The 17,485-nt window shown below is 35.2% G+C and overlaps 1 protein-coding gene across 6 annotated transcripts in view; it reads left to right on the plus strand.

Moving 5' to 3' along the window:
* The window catches only part of NALCN (sodium leak channel, non-selective), a 314,412-nt gene that overhangs the window by 168,923 nt on the left and 128,004 nt on the right, over nt 1–17,485 (plus strand). For all 6 annotated transcript variants that reach the window (XM_041731319.1, XM_041731318.1, XM_041731317.1 and 3 more), the window contains one exon: nt 16,470–16,607. In XM_041731319.1, the coding sequence (XP_041587253.1) occupies nt 16,470–16,607 (138 nt within the window). The remainder of the gene's footprint in view (nt 1–16,469; nt 16,608–17,485) is intronic.

Below are 17,485 nucleotides of genomic sequence, written 5' to 3' on the forward strand. Positions count from 1 at the left end.
CAGTGCTCATCCCGTCAAGTGTCCACCTCAGTGTAGATGAATTTCTTTTTGTGGGTGATTCATCAGTGGCATAGTGATAAATTAATATTCAGTGCACTTTCTTTTAAAAGACGATTTTTTAAAAAATAATAAATAAAGGGCAATTTTAATGCAGCATGAATCACACAGAGATGACTGTCTTTCCTGTTGTGTGTTGACATCATTGGCCCACTGAACCGCAGTTATCAGAATTATTCCTTGAATAACGCATCCTCATATTCCAACCCTGAATCCTAGATGAGCACTTCTTGGAGAGTACCTTTTTTGTACCTCATCATGTTTTGTTTTTCTAACAATCTTCTCATTTGCAGTTTTCCAACTATTCATTGCCATGTTACATTAATATTATTTTAATAATCAATTGACTGCATTCCACCAACTTCAAAAATAAACGAGAGCCATTAATGAGGAACATTTGCCTCAGGATGAACTTCTATAAGGATATTTTCTGATGAAAAGGTGATTGTATCATCAAATACTTTGTTGAGCCTTGCCTACAAAAAAATACAGTTTACAATTAGACATTTCAACTGTCCTCTCATGACTACTTACAATTCCCCATAAGTAAAAATAGACTAATAGGACATATTTTAAAGAATAAGCTGTAATGTAATAGGCAGTCAACAAGTAGTATAGTCAGGGGTGTTCTTAAATGTCATGAAAACCCAACTTCTTATCATGACACACTAAATACCTAGCAGTAATCAGATAGCCCGATGTACAAGGGTGCTTTAGAAAATGAACACTAAGTACTCAGTTTTCTGTATTGCACAGAAAGTTTAAAAATAGGCCCCTTTTATTTTGTGAATCCCTTGATTGATTTTCATAAGTATAATTGATTTTATTGCTTTTGTGTTTTCACCTCCATAGTGGTTTTATTAGTGATTAATCTGCTACATTTATATATGTTAGCATTTACCTGTGAGGGGTTTTTTTTCCTTTCATAATATTCTTACTTCTAATTATAGCCTTTTCTTTCACTCAAAGAACTTCCTTTAATGTTTCTTGTGAGGCTGGGTTAGTGGTGATGAAATTCTTTAACTTTTGTTTGCCTAAACAAAGAGAAACTCTATCTCTCCTATTACTTGTTGCAAATTTCATCCTTTCAGTGCTTTGAATATATCATGTCTCTTCTTGATTGCAATGTTTCTGCTGAAAAATCAGTTGATAGCCTTATGGGGTTTCTCTTACTGCTTTTAAAATTCTCTCTTTATCACTACTTTTTGCCATTTTAATTATTATGTGTCATCTTGCATTAATCTTGTTAGAAACTCTCTGTACTTCCTGGATGTAGATATCTGTTTCCTTCCCCAAATTAGGGGAAATTTCAGTAATTATTTTTTCCAAATAAGATTTCTGCCCCCTTCTCTTTCTCTTCTTCCAAAATCCCAATAATGTAAATATTATTATGCATGATGATGTCACTGAGTTCCCTAAGTCTATTCTCATTTTTTTATTATTATTTTTTATTTTTGCTCTTCAGCTTGGTTACTTTCCATTACCCTGTCTTCCAGATTACTGATCTGTTCTTCTACATCCTCTAATCTGCTAGTGATTCTCTCTAGTATATTTTTTATTTCTGTTATTGAGTCTTCATCTCTGACTGGTTCATTTTTTATATTTTCTATCTTTCTTTTTTGAAGGTCTCTGTGAAATCTTCCATCTTTTCTCAAGTCCAGTGAATATCTTTATGATCATTACTTTGAATTCTTTATTAGGCATATCGCTTATCTCTATTCATTTATCTCTTTTGCTGTGATTTTGTCCTGATCTTTCATCTAAGACATATTCCTCTACCTTCTTTGACTAACTTTGTGTTTGTTTCTATGTATCTGGAATGTCAGCTACTTCTCCTGATCTTGATAGTAGTCCCAATTGCAATTTTAAATATTCTTCTTAGTCCTCTACACAAAAACACAAATAAGTATATATATGTAATACACAGATACACACACACATATCAGAGAGATACGACGAACTGCCAAACTATTGCCAGCATCTGAAATCACTTATAATTAACTATTCCATATATGAGATTAAGCCCAGGACCACTTAATGTGATGCCTAGATCCACTCTTCCTCACTGCCCACCCTTTGGGTATAACACCCAGCATGTTAATGAGCCCTGAGCGAGGTGTCTACCCTTGCAGACGACTCTCTCCAGCCTTATTGGACATCTTTATAAATCAATTTTTAAAACCCTAAATTTTCAGGAAACATGATGGGATAAAGTTTACATATGCATCTGAGTGAGCCGAGTACATGTGTGTGCAGACTGAGGACTGAAGAGATGAGGGCAGCTGTATTAGACAAATGAAAGTAAATATCTTACATCTTGTTATCTTGTATTATGCAATATATAAAGGGAAAAATAATATAGGCCAGACAGGGACTAGATATAGAAAGAATCATGGTAGCTAGTTCAGGCTTAGGTCTGTCATATTGCTTCCATTTTCTTGTTGTTGTTATTTTAGTTTTCCATATGCATTTAATTCAATTCAGAACCCCAGGAAAAAAGCAGTGGGCAAAGGACAAAAATCACACTTCAAACCAATGAGATGTACTAGATACATTTCTGTAAGAAAAACTAGAAATTTGATGAAACGTATGCATATTAATATAAATGACCAAGAAAGTGTAGACAATACCACATATTCTTTCTCTGGATAAGCCACATTTTTCAGACTGAGTGAAAAGAGATAGTAAAACCAATGGGGCTTATAAAAAGACATGGCAAAATAAAGAAAGGGGACACTGTATTGGAATATAAGAAAAGATATATTTCTGCATTATTCAACTATATAAAAATTATTAAAGTAGTCTTAAAATTGCTTCCATTTCAATAAGACATGCAAAGAAATGTTTATTGTATTTTGCCGTATTCCAAAAAAAAACATGATGTATCCATTAAGGATTATAGCCAGGTCAAATAAATTTAAGCCAAATTTAAGAGAATTAATCTAAAAGGAAAATAAAAACAAAATTACAGTGAACACAGAAACAAAACCCAAACACAGATGTGCACCACGAGGACGTTCATGTTTGCTGGAGTTCATGTACAAGTGTGACTCCCGTTTTTCTAGCAATATAGACTTAGGTAGACAAAAAATGATTATGAAGTAAAAACAAACTACTTTGTAGAGAAACATTATTATTCCTGATTAAGTTAAGAAAGACATTTCCCCTGGAGTCATTATTATCAATAGTAATAATAATAGTAATAATAATAATTTTAAAATAGTCACTATTATCAATAGTGATAATAGTAATAGTGATAACAAATTATCAATATTATCAATAGTAATAATTGTCTATGCAACTTTTTACATTTGAGGCCTTCTGACAATAAGTTTTCATAAAGAGAGAGCAAGAGGGACATCTGGGTAGCTCAGCAGTTGAGTGTCTCCCTTTGGCTCAGGGTGTGATCCCAGAATCCCGGGATCAGTCCCGCATCAGGCTCCCTACATGGAGCCTACTTCTACCTCTGCCTATGTCTCTGCTTCTCTCTCTCTGTGTCTCTCATGAATAAATAAATAAAATCTTTAAAAAAAGAGAGAGAGCAAGACGTACACATGTACACACATAGATATCCACATATATCTAATATAATCTCCCAAACATCCTATTAAGGAAGTATTTTCCCCACATTATAGATGTTATAAAATAAATAAAAAGCAGTGAGGAGCATCATCAAAAATTGATGAGAACCAACAAGAAAATGTATCAGGCTACAATAATAAAGAGTGTTATTTAGGGTTAACATACAAATGAATAGGCAAACATGCACTAAAAAGACCTTTGGCAAAGAATGTATCCCAATGAATGCTTACAAGACTAATTATTATCAAACAAGCAATATTGGGAATACAAGAATCTCCTGGTACTATGTATCAAAATACCTTCCAGATGAATTAGAGCAAGGGTATTTGAAGTGTGAAAATGTAAAAAACAAAGAGAAAGTATCATCTTTCACCTTGGATGGTCAAGAACTTTCTAGGCCTAAAAGAAGAACAAATTTAACTTTTCAAACAAGTCAAAAATAATGTCCATAAATAATTTTTAAGAACAAAGGAAAACATGACAATACAACGTTAATTTATAATGCATGTCAGGAAGAAAGTGTTGAATGGACAAGATCTGTTTTGGTTTTTTTTTTTTCTTTTTTGGTTAATGGTGATGTGCACTGCTGGCAGAAAGTCCTCTTACATATTGCACGTGGCAGTGAACATTTGTGTAACTCTTCTGAGAATCCGTTTTTCATTATATATGAAGACACCAAAAAGCATTTTTTTCTCTTTGATCTAGTGATTGCATTTCTAGAAATCTACTTCAAGAAAATAACCAAAGATGCATACGAAGATTGATCTTCAAAAAAATGCTCTTTGTAACATGATTTACCATTGTGAAAATTTTGAGACAACTTTAATGTCCAATCACCATGCAATATCTAAAGTTTTAAATATGGTGGCATGTCACACAGTTATCAAAACTATATTTTTACAGACTAACTTATGAGATAAACCATACGTGATGCTAATGATGATAAAACATTAAGCAAAAAAGCATAATAAAAACTATGTTTATAGCTGAATTCAGTTTTATTTCAAATACACATAAATGCCCAGAAAAAAAAGATAATGTACCCCTTTATATATCTATTCTTACCAGAGCCATAACAGTTGAATAAGACTAATTTTAGTCATATAATAAGACTAATTTTAGTTCATGACTTGTAAAATCAGCTTTATTAAAGTCAGATCATTTCAATTAAACATTTATTTATGAACAACTATCAAATCTATTTAGAAGGTATCAGAGTACTAAACAATACTATCTGGAAAAAAGCAAGGCTTTGAAATCTGTGTTTGTGATAGAAAAGAAGAGACAATATAATTTGCAGTAAAGCCCATTATTTGTGAATTTAGTGAAGAAAAATGGGAAATCGAAGCCCAGTCAAAGAGAACCAAACAATGGCAAAGTCCTTCTAAAGTATAGGGTTTGGGTTTTGTTTTGTTTTTGTTTTTTTTTTTTAATGCAAAACTAGAAGCTCTTTCTTACCATAGTTGATTTCTATTCAAAGCCAAATAGAAAAACCTTGTTCTTGAGCATTAGTATACAAACCAACAGCTAGAAAACACTGAAACTTCCTGTGTAGGCTCCGTGGTATTTTCTTTACAGAAGTTTTCTTAATAAATCTCCAGCTTATTTAACAACAGGACACACATCAGCCCTTTCAGGAGCCCTGTTTCTTTTGTATACATTCCTAAATCTTTTTTGCACCAAAAGTAAAATGTCAACTTTCATCTGCAATTTTGTAGCACATATATGCCAATGAAACGCATCATTTATATCATGAAAATTTAATGACTGACATTAGCAAAATCACTAATTAAGAAATAGGGCATAAATACTCCCAGAAACTTGACAGTCTGTTCTATGAAGAAAATTAATTCAGAAGTTTCCTATTTGCATAAACCTCCAGGTCTCATTTTCACAGCTGTTTGTTCTGTCAGCTAGATGGTTGCATTTCAAAATTATTTTAACATAATCGGTGGGAAGTATACCTTTCAACTAAAAATATCATACTCTGCAAGAAAGATTGTTAGGGAAAAATTTAAGTTCACTCAGTTCATCTTAATATTTTTTTCCTTAAGATAAATGCTCCTAATATAGGAACTTTAACATTTAAATAATAAATGATTAATATATTTTTATTATTAAAACAAATTAAAATTCTGTGATTTTAGATTCTCATGAAAAGGAAAACATTATGTCCTTTCCATATGGAAAAATGTTAATGAGTGGAGCTATTTTTAGCAAGGAATAGAAGATCCTATGTTTCATTCATCAATCGAGCATAATATGGAGTTTTAGACATGTACCCAGTACTATGTTAGACAAAGAAGGTAAAAGTTTTAAATATTACATTGTTTGGTTTAGTAATTTCAGTTATGAAAGGAAATCAATTATTAGAGCTTAAGATGTCTTGGACCTGCAGTGTTCAAAAGGACAGCAGGAATTTAAAAGCAACAGATCCCAGCCTAGAGAGCCACCACCAGCATTTGCTCCCTGCAGGCCTAGGTCAATCAGTAAGGCTCTGCTCTTCAGTGGGGGCTACAATATGTACCGTAATAATAATTCACAGGGTTATTGTACAAGTTACTCTGCATAATGGACAATTAACTGCTTCAGGAGCTGTAAAGCACCATGTAAATGCTAGTCATGGTTCAGTGTCTCTCCTTATGTCATTTTGATCTTATCCTGAAAGAAATCCCAGGAGACTACAAATCTGTGATTTTGTCTGCTTTGTCATTAATGGTATTATGTGTAAAAGTGAACTCAGGCATGGCCATTTGAAAGAAGAGAGATGTTTGGATACACCTACAGACACTTTTAAGACTAGAAAAAGATTCACAGGCTTTTGCAAATGAGTTTTTGCCATCCTTCCTTTTACTCTTGAAATTATATTTAAGTGTAGGCTCTACTTAAAGTAATTTGCTGCCGGAGTAGGCATAACGTTCTGATGTCTGCTTTGCTTCTAATTACATTCAAGCTCATTTTGACATTTAAGGCCAATTACCTTAGTCTCGATTCAGTAAGGCTTTTCCATAGTGGTCTAAAATTTGACCAATAACAGGCCTTTTCTCCCTCCCTCTCTTTTTATTCATTTAAATGGAATGCTTGGCAACAAGTACATTTTAGGAATTATAGAAGTGAAATAAATAATGTGGGTTCATTTTGGAAAAAAGCAAATAGCTGCTTGACCTTTTTTTGTCAATATAAAAGGCAGTCACAGAATTAATTAAAACCTTGTTTTAATTTTTATTTCTTTCTCAATGACAAGGAATAAAGCATAATCATTTTACAGAGAGATTAATGTCTTAAATATTTCACTTCTATTAAACAAAGGTAACTGGTTTCAACAAATCTCAAATTCCAAAAGAGTTCGTAAAAAGAGAGACCTTCATGGTCTAAAACCTTTACCATTTAAAAGTCAGTGGTAACAAAACTCTCCATAACAGGGCCCTGCAACAAAACCCAGTCAGTGTCCCATTGTGTTTTCAGATCTCCATGTATGTGATAACTTCAAGCACAGCTCCTATTTTATTTAGCGGTCTGTTATCAGTCCATTTGCTAACAACATGATTTTTACTGTTTATTCAATAAATACATGGATGAATTAGCAGCACCAAAAGGCAATTTATCAGCTCTATTAGTAACAAAACACTTACTGTAGCCTTTTTCTGTAATTTATAGGTAAAATATAGTCTGGGAAGATGGACTAGAAAATATACTGTGTTAAAACAAAGTTTTCAAATTGACTGCCAGTTCCAATTAATAGATCATAAAACAGAGACATTTATAGCTATTGAGGATATCCAGGGAATCATTAAGTTCAAAGATAAAATAAAATGATACCATCCAAACAGTCATACTTTCAAAATCACATATCTAAAAGGACATGTATTCTTAAAAACATAGCTTATCCAATGTAATTTTGAACTTTATAAAAATGGAATCACATTGTAACATAAAGAGTTTTAAGTCCTAGAAACTATATGCGAATTCTGAAATCCAAACAAGGGTTATTAAAGTTGTTTTTCCATGGGAGAGATTTTTTTTTAAAGATTTTATTTATTTATTCATGAGAGACAGAGAGAGAGGTAGAGACAGGCAGAGGGAGAAGCAGGCTCCTGGTAGGGAGCCCAATGCAGGATTCGATCCCAGGAACCCAAGATCATAACCTGAGCCAAAGGCAGACGCTCAACCACTGAGCCACCCAGGCATCCCATTTGAGAGAGATTTATTTTTATTAAAAATATTACTTGTATGGTGCTTTCATGATTATAAAGTGCTCACACATATTTTATTTTGATTCTCAAAACAGTCTTTAGAGTGATGCTATCACACATTGGAGGAAGCTCAGTGTCAGGATGGCTAGGTGTTTCACCCAGAGATACTAAACTGGTCAGCAATTTAATCTCACACACAGGCCCAGTGACTGCAGAGCTGAACATTTGGTTCTTTGCCTTACTGCTCTGCCACCAAGAGCAGGTCGAGGTCTTATACTCAGCTCATTCAACTTCTATTTTAAACGACCCTCTTAGCTCTCCCCTCTAGGAAGGTTATCTCTTAAGAGTGAGGGCAAAGATGAGATGGATGAAGTTAGATGACAGATGACAAGAAGTTTTGGAAAGCTTGTGGCTAGAAACAGAATCACCGAAACACAGGAAAAAGGCTTCCTGAATGGTATTGAGGCACCTTTGAAAGCCAGGGGGAGGGGATCCTGTTTTCCTAGGGGTAACTGTCTCTTTAGAGCAGCCAGAAGGGTGGACACAGCCATGAGGAGTCAGACATCACCTTGGAGCTGCCATTTTTCCTGCCAAAAACCAGAGCAATGAAGTATGGGGAACTGGGAAAAGTGTAACTAAATTGATGAACCACAGAATTCTGTCTTGACCATTAAGGAGGAATCTGAAGTAAAGAAATGGCTACTGTCAATGGCTTTGACATTACAGCGCTATGTCTTCACTCCAGATTTCAAATCCACAGAGTTTTTATTTACGGATAACTTAGTTTAGCCACAGTAAGTGGTTGCTCTTAGAGCTTTATTTACTGTAGATTTTAAAATACATTGGAAGTGTCATTTTTATTGTTTTTTTCCACCCCCACCCCCACAATTCTCCATAAGACCTTGATCTTGTCAGTCATGATTTTGCCAGCCAACATTAGGTAAGTCCAACATTTACTATTTATTGATTTCATTTTAAACATTACAGATTTTAGGAGCACCTGGGTGGCTCAGTCAGTTGAGTGTCTGACTCTTGTTTTGGCTCAGGTCATAGTCTCATGGTTGTGGGATGAGCCCCATGTCAGGCTGTGTGCTGAGCAGAGACTGCTTCAGATTCTCTCTCCTTCTCTCTGCCCCTCCCATCCCATTCATACACCCTTTCTAAAATAAATAATCTTTAAAAAATATATTACAGCTTTGAGTTGTTGAGCAAGTTTTAAATAAAATATAAAACAAAATATTAGAGGATCATGATGTTAGTGAGTTTTTCAGAGGATAAAACTCCCCAACATATGACTACCGTTTGAGTGGGGAGGAAAAGGAACAAGGACATTGAGTAGGTGACTAATTAAGGCAATTAAAATGAAAGGAGGTGTCACTTTTATGCTCCGTGAATACCATCAAGTCAAGTCTTCTATTTTAGGGCTGACTGGTAGTAAGACACAGCAGGGAACACTCGCCATGAAAAGGTTGAGCCACTATATAAGCTGTCAAGTGTATTTCATTTCAAAAGCAAACCTATTATAGAGAAAGAGTTCTTGAAACTAGATAAAGATAGATAAAATAAATGGGTGGTATTCTTCTCCAAGTTTTAAAATGTTTGATGTGTATCTTTTTCAAAATAAAATAAGTATCTGTTTTTACATATATTTGAACACAAAAGGTGAAAGGCATATCAAGTCAAAGGGAATTTTTATGTCCACACAGAAACCTGCATGAGAATGTTCAGAGCAGCATTACTCACAATAGTCGAAAAGTGGAAACAGCACAAGCACCCATCAACTGATGAATAGATAAAATGTGGTATATCCTTACAGTGAAATATCAGTTGGTAGTAAAGTGCTGATAACACACTACAACGTGGATGAACCCTGACCACAGATTGTATGACTCCATTTATAGGAGATGTGCAGAATGAGCAGATCCGTAGAGACAGAAAGAATATTGGTTGCTGAAGGCTGCAGGAGGGAGGAATGGAGAGTGACTGCCAATGGGTACATAGTTTTTGAGGGAAAAGGGAAATAATGTTCTTAAATTAGATTGAGTAATGTTGTACAACTCCACAAATAAACTAAAAGCACTTAATAGTAGACTTTATTGTTTTAAAGATTTATTTATTTCTTTATTTTAGTGGGGAAGGGGCAGAGAGAGAGGAAGAGAGAGAATCTCCAACAGACTCCCCACTGAGTGAGGAACTCAACACAGGGCTCGATCTCAGGACTCTGAGATCATGACCTGAGCTGAAATCAAGAGTCAGTTGCCTAACTGATTGAGCCACCCAGCAGCCCGACACTTAATTGTACCGTTTAAATGATGAATTTTATGATATGTAGAATATATCTCAGTAAAGATATTACTTTGAAAAGTTCAAAGGAGAATATTTACCCCTTTCCTAGTTCTTCAGTCCTCCTCATTCCAGTCTCCAAAGTACTAAGAAGTTTATTTTATAGGCTTTCAATCATTTTAAGGCACACAAGAAAACATCTAGATTTGTATATTACATATGAGATCATACTGTGTATTCTGCTCACTATATGTTGACCAAAACTTGAGGTACTTACCCATCCTACTTTTTAAAATTATTTAATTATTTTTTTAACCTAGACTGATACCCACACATACTCAAAACCCAAAATATACATTGGGGCATCAAGTTACCAAAGGACATCCATGATATCTTTTTAAAGGGTTATGAATTGCTTTGCAAGGCCTAGACAAAGACATAGCCTATTTATTTCAGTAAAGGGAAATACTCTTGCTTTGCTTTCACCTAACTCTAATAAAAATAAATAAATAAAACAGCTAATTATCAGCCAGAAATTTTACACCAGTAATAACCACACAAAGGCAAGGCCACAATTTCATACCATTATCTTTTAATAGCAGCTACTTGAAAGGAGGGAGGCAAGGGGGAGAGAAAGAAAAATATCATAGAGAGAGGATTCACTCTCTAGGCTCATGCCTCAAGCCTGTTTTCCAGATGTTGAAAAGAGAATAAAATTGGAAAAGCAAATCCTAAACATGTACTCATCTCCCTCAATTTAAGGAGACCGGGCCATGGGAGCATGACAGGCCTGGAAAAAAGACAATGAGAAATCCCCAAGTGTAGAAGTGACTTGTTCCAGCTGTTTTACCAGAGGCAAAATAAAATGCTAGATCTCACCATTTTATTTTTCCCATCTAGGAAGAAAGCTTGAGAGTGAAAGCAAAATAATCCTAACTTCCAAAAATGAATTGTTTCTCACAATAAACAGAAAGTTAGCACAACACAAGTATGAAGAGGAAAGAAGAAAACAGAAGCCAAGAGGGGACAGGTGGCCCTTGGGGCAGGGTGGTAAGGAGAGCCCCTCTTGTCCTCTCCCTCCACACGGAGAACCAAAACCAGCAGAATGAGCCTATCTACCCTACCTTGGAGATGGCTGGAAGCACCGGTGAATCAGAGGATGCCAGCACCTAGGGACTGATAGGTCTGGCAGCAATAAACATTTCTGGGACCTATCTGAATTGAAGAAATGCCTGAAATTTGATATTCCAAGCATAACTTCCCATAGCCCCAGCTAATACTTCTGTCTCTGCAAAGTATTAAGGGGGGATGAGATTCTGCGATCACTTTCTGACACTACAATAGAGAGAACAAAAGATCTAGATAAGAAAGCTAAAAATGAAGATTCTGACAACTGTGGAGCAGATCTAGAAAGCAATTAGTCTAGATTAAAACAATTGATAAGACTCCCAAAGAAAAATATCTGAGAGTAAGAATCAAATGGTTTTGGGGTAATCAAAAGCTTTAGGAAGAACAGCTATAGGGGCGGCCTGGGTGGCTCAGCAGTTTGGCGCCACTTTCGGTCCAGGGCCTGATCCTGGAGACCTGGGATCAAGTCCCGCGTCGGGCTCCCTGCATGGAGCCTGCTTCTCCCTCTGTCTGTGTCTCTGCCTCTCTCTCTCTCTCTCTCTCTCTTTCTCTCTCTCTCTGTCTCTCAGGAATAAATAAATAAAATCTTAAAAAAAAAATGAGGAACAGCTATAGGAGTGTAACAGTGGAATTTATTCCAAACAGTAGATAAAAACCAGAAGAATCTGGAAGCTATAAGAAGTAGAAGAGAAAAATAGTATCTATTTCTTTTCTGAATGAAATGTGTGAAAAACAATCAGAAAATCTCAACCAAAACTAAACTAAACTGAAAATCGTGTAAGAAAACAAAGATTCAAATAAACATGAAACTGAGCATGACTTCTGAGCAATTAGCAGAAAGTGAGAAAGAGAGCCACTCGACCTGGAACATTTTCCCTCTGCCATAGTGGTCATACATTGGAGCACTGGAGGAGGAAGTATGATCTGGGAACAAAACTGGATTCAAAAAAAAAAAAAAAAAAAACTGGATTCAACAGTGAACAATATTTTCATAGTCTACAGATTGACTATCAATCTGTTGATTAACAATGTATTGACAAGCATGAAAGACCAATTAGGAGTGAAAAACATGCTTAGGCATACAGCTGTTGCTTATCAGTCATTAAGAAACCAATCATCAAGTTTCTTTACTATGCAACATTTTAATGATATGGTATCACCTTGATTAAATTTGAAAAGTAATATTAATCATCTTAACCAGAAATATGTGGAAACTATATAAGAAAAGATATTTGTTCAGAATCATGAATAAAAACTTAATAAATGGAAAGGTAAACATTCCTGTGAGATTGGAGAATAAGAAATATCAATTTTTCTTAGATTAATGTGATCTCAACAAATAAAACAAGATGTTTTGAGGAATTAATATTTAAAATTAATAAAGAGTTCTAATAAAGAGATGTTTTGAGGAATTAATATTTAAAATTAATAAAGAGTTCAAAATATTATGAAAGGCAGCTAGGAATCCTACCAGTTATTAAAATGAATGTACAATTGTTAGGCAATCTGGACATAAGATAGATTAATGGAAAAGAATAGACATTTAGAAATGGAGCTGAAATTTTTTTTTTATTCATTTATTCATGAGACTAGGAGAGAGAGAGAGAGAGAGAGAGAAAGAGAGAGAGACAGAGACACAGGTAGAGGGAGAAACAGGCTCCATGCAGGGAGCCCAACATGGGACTCGATCCCGGGACTCCAGGATCACGCCCCGGGCCAAAGGCAGGCACCAAACTGCAGAGCCACCCAGGAATCCCTGGAGCTGAAATTATATGAGTATTCAGTATTTAATAAAGGGGGTATTCCAAATTAGTGAAAAGTTAGATTTTTTTTCAATTATTTTGTGCTGAGTCAGCTGATCACCTATTTGAAAAAATAAATTCCTTATCTCACTTCTTATACTAAAATAAATTCCAGATTTAGATAGATTTAAATAGTGACTTTTGGTTCAGCATGTTAAACATAATAAGAGAAATAAACTAAAACTACTTCATAAAAGTATGAGTACATTTAAGTCTAATCTTCCAGTGAGAGAAGTTTTTTAATATTAGATAAAAGAAAAAAGCATATTAGACCACAAAGAAATTAAAATTCATGTTTGAAAAAAATACCAGAAATGGATAGAGGAATATACCTTAGATATATGTGGCAGATAAAAGATTAGGTTTCTTAATTTATTAAAGAGCTGGTGGAAACCAATAGAGAGAGGTCAACAGGATAGGAAATTGGCATTATGTAAGAATAGGTAGCTCAGAGGAAAGAGATGACTTCCTCCAGGCCTTTTTTCCTTGCCCTCTTCATCATATACTTCTCTTCATTTTTATCATGATAATTACTTGCCATAATTTTCCCCAAACAGTTCTTGCCTCACCCAAAAGGGATACATTGTTACTTCTAACTTGCTCCTTGATGGCTTTACCAATAGTACTCTTATACACCATATTTTCCATTTTGCCTTTTCCTAGAATTGGTCATTTTCATCCTTTCCTATCACTCTTGATTATAAATTTCTTAGTAGAGGAAACCATGTCTTCCTCATCTCAACTCCTGACACATCAAGCCTCCAGAAACCACTAATAATCCATGTTTAAATAAATAAGCTAAGCAGACTCCAAGGGACACACATTCTCTGGACAATATAAATATAAGTATACTTGAGTTACAGCTCAATCTTTGGGATTTAAATTTCTGGATAAAATCTCAACAAAACTGTCATAGCAGCCTTCAGGTAAGGCACAGATTAATTTTCGGCCTATAATAGAAGTATTTCATGGCATTACCTTTCAATGGTTTATCCACATAAGCAGGTAGAAACATTCACATTGTTAACAAAGCATTGCTCTCAAATATAATTCATGGCATCTTACAACATGCACTTTCAGGTGGCTAAGCTGTGCAGAAATGAGATTTTTTTTCTTCTGAGACTCTGAAAAGAGTAGAAAATAACTCCAGTGTTCTTGCCCACATTGCTTATCTGCCAGCAACAGGTTACAATCCCATAGTTCCACGTTCCCAAGCATTTACTGAATGTGTAATAGCTGAGTATTCATGAAAGCTAATGCAGTGGATGAAAAAAAAATTAACTTGGTTAGTGCCCAAGGCAGTTGAAAGGTACACCTGCATATTTTCGGTCTCTAGATACTAAGAATAAATGTTGGATTTAATCACAAGATTGCCTGTCATTTTGGGGCAAAGAATCCATGTTAGGTAAAATTCCCTTTATACTGGTGGGTGTTTTGATCTGCCCCTATTGCTGTTGAGCCTTTAGGATTTACACACACTTTCACACTGGTGACATCTTCATTGAAGAAAATACAGCAGTTTGATATTTTTATATGAATTGCCTTTGGAACTTGTCTTTGGATGTAATACATATTAGAAAAAAAACACAGAAAAAAATAATTGCCATCAATGATAAGTGCTGGCATACTTATGAAGTTAAATGATGTGTTGCAAAATCTTCTGAAGCATTTTTAGGATGAGTTAGAGCTAATGTTCTCTTAGGCATCCTGGCAACAAAAGCATTATATTGTCCTTGGCAATGCTGAGTTCAAGCATCAATAACAGCCTACTTCATACTTTCATGAACAAAACACATTGTAGGGTAATGGGATTATAGAAAAATTAACTCAAAGAGATGTTAAGTGTTTCAGACAAAGACAAAAGATAAGTGGAAAACCTAGCACAAGAATCATTTAACAATTAATTGCTCCTTTGTTCAAATGGGCCCACTATGTGCTAGGCATTTAATGTTGTACTTCTAAAACAGTTCATTTAAATGTCCCTAGCAAAGCTAACTGCTAAGAGAGTTTACTGTGTGGGGTGCAGCCTGGAAAGCAGTGGTTTCAAGACCTTACTGCAGATAGAATGCAATACTTGGAAAAGGACTTACTTCAGAGTCATAATGACTCAGTGCTACCTGTTAGTGTACACATTAGTAGAGTGACTTTGGCCTGATCACCTTATCATCTCTAAGCCTCATTTTCCTTATCTTCAAAAATAAAAGAGTCAGAATAGATTGTCTGTAGTGTGCATTTGTCTCTAAAATTCTATCAGTGTAACAGGGCTCTTATCTTGGGTTCTATCCATTTTGTATTATCCTCGACCTTATTTCTTGGAATCTGAGAGTCCAATTTACATCTTCATTGTACTAAAGCCTATAAAGACATTTTCAGAGAGTCACTAGATTCCAGTTGTCACTTTCTTCAGACATCATCATCATAATAAATTCTCATTAAGGAACGTATATTGACCACTAATGTATACACGAATCAAAGCTATACATCCCCATATTTAATAAGAAAAATGTGTAAGAATGGAACTAACCAAAGATCTTGGCAGAGAAAGTATCAGCTTGGCTGGATTGTATGTATCCATGCTCTGTATGTATTTATTTACTTACTTACTTACTTACTTACTTACTTACTTACTTACTTACGTCTTGGCCCCTTTCATGGTCTTGACTCTGTGCCTTGAAAATAAAACAGAAAAAATTATGAAAAACATGTTTAGAAATCTTTCTTTCTTGGAGTGCCTGGGTGGCTCTGTTCCTTAAGGCCCTCACTCTTGATTTCAGCTCAGGTCATGATCTCAGGGTCATGAGATCAAGCCCCAAGTCCTGCTTGCTCTGGGCACAGAGGCTGCTTAAGATTCTCTCTCTGCCTCTCCCTCTGCCCCCCCTCTCTCTATTAAAAAAAGAAAAGAAAAAGAAATATTTCTTTCTTAAAGAGTCTAGTGTTTTTAATATAACTGAAATAATTTGATAGATGGGTACTATAAAAGTAAAATTAAGGCTATTATTCTCATATGCCTTTAGACAGTCAAATGGAATTCACTATAAAAATAAGTTGCACTTAGCAGCAAAATAAAAATACAGTTATCTGTTGGAAATGTTAAATTGTTAGCTTGCTTAGAGGAAAGAAAAAAAAAGGAAGTCAATTAAAATTTTTTTTAATTTACTTAGTAGTATTTACCCACCCACAAGGCTAATGTTAATCCGGGGTGATTATTTTAGTTTTCCACACTGAAAAGTTAGATATCAGACTTTTAGGATCTTTAGTTCTCAACTCTTTCCCATCTGTTGAATTAAGGCTGTTCTTCCCCAAGAGTCAGATAAAGATCAATAATATTGAGATCAGAGTCCTCCAACATTACATACTACTTTTAAACTGGATGCACATGCACGCCTGAGCTGGTGTTTCACACTTCCCTTGTCTTCCTCCCCAGGCATTTATGTCCATGTTCCAGATCCTCACCCAGGAAGGATGGGTAGACGTGATGGACCAAACCTTGAATGCTGTGGGACACATGTGGGCACCTGTGGTGGCCATCTATTTCATTTTGTACCATCTCTTTGCCACTCTGGTGAGTTTAGCCCTTATTTTCAATTCTGTCTTAAAACCATAATGGGGTGAGCATCAGCCGGTTTCTGTGGCCTAGTTTCCATTTCAGAGCAAGAGCGGGAGAACCCATATAGAGTCTGGCCAGATGAGGTCCCTGCCAATCTCAACTCCTATGAATCAAGCTCCTTGAGGAACTAGATTTCAGATTTAAGGAAGGTGGCTCTGTCAGATGTCTGCATAAGGGAAAACAAGTCAAGACAAAATGGAAACACATTTGTATACCTGTTTAACTATCTCTAAGCATTTCCCACTCTAGATAATCTAAGGATCCAGCCGGACTACATTATTATTATTGCTGCTGTTATTATTATTGATCATGTAGAGACACATTCTTTAGTGTCACCACTTCCTTTTCCAAACTGAGACTAAACTGAAGACAAAGTGATCCCAGGGCACAGTTAGAAGTCAGCTCAGTGTTTTGGGGCTTGTGGCTGAAAGAAGCACGTGGGAAAAAATTAAAACTCAGAACTACAATTATCAGAAAAAGCATCATGAAAATGAAATATCAAAACCCTGGAAAAATTGACTTCTGTCACACATGTGGATATTTTCTTTTCAATGCATTTGTATTAAACAGAAAGAAAAACAGTGTGAAATGTGCTCTTGACATATGAAGGGATGTAATCCTCAAGTCTGTTCCAATGGCAAAAGCGTATCTCCTTTACAATAAATGTGTGTGTGTGGTGTGTTTAAGAAGCAGACTTAAGGGCTATTATATTAAAAGTTCCAACATAAGAATCCAAAATGTTATCCTGTATCAGAGAGACATGAAATTGAAAAAAAAACAAAAACCTGCTGTTCTTTATTGAAAAGCAAAATGTTTTATAATTTTATTCCTAG

Source organism: Vulpes lagopus, chromosome 16, assembly GCF_018345385.1.
Source record: "Vulpes lagopus strain Blue_001 chromosome 16, ASM1834538v1, whole genome shotgun sequence".
In the NCBI taxonomy this organism is placed as follows: domain Eukaryota; kingdom Metazoa; phylum Chordata; class Mammalia; order Carnivora; family Canidae; genus Vulpes; species Vulpes lagopus.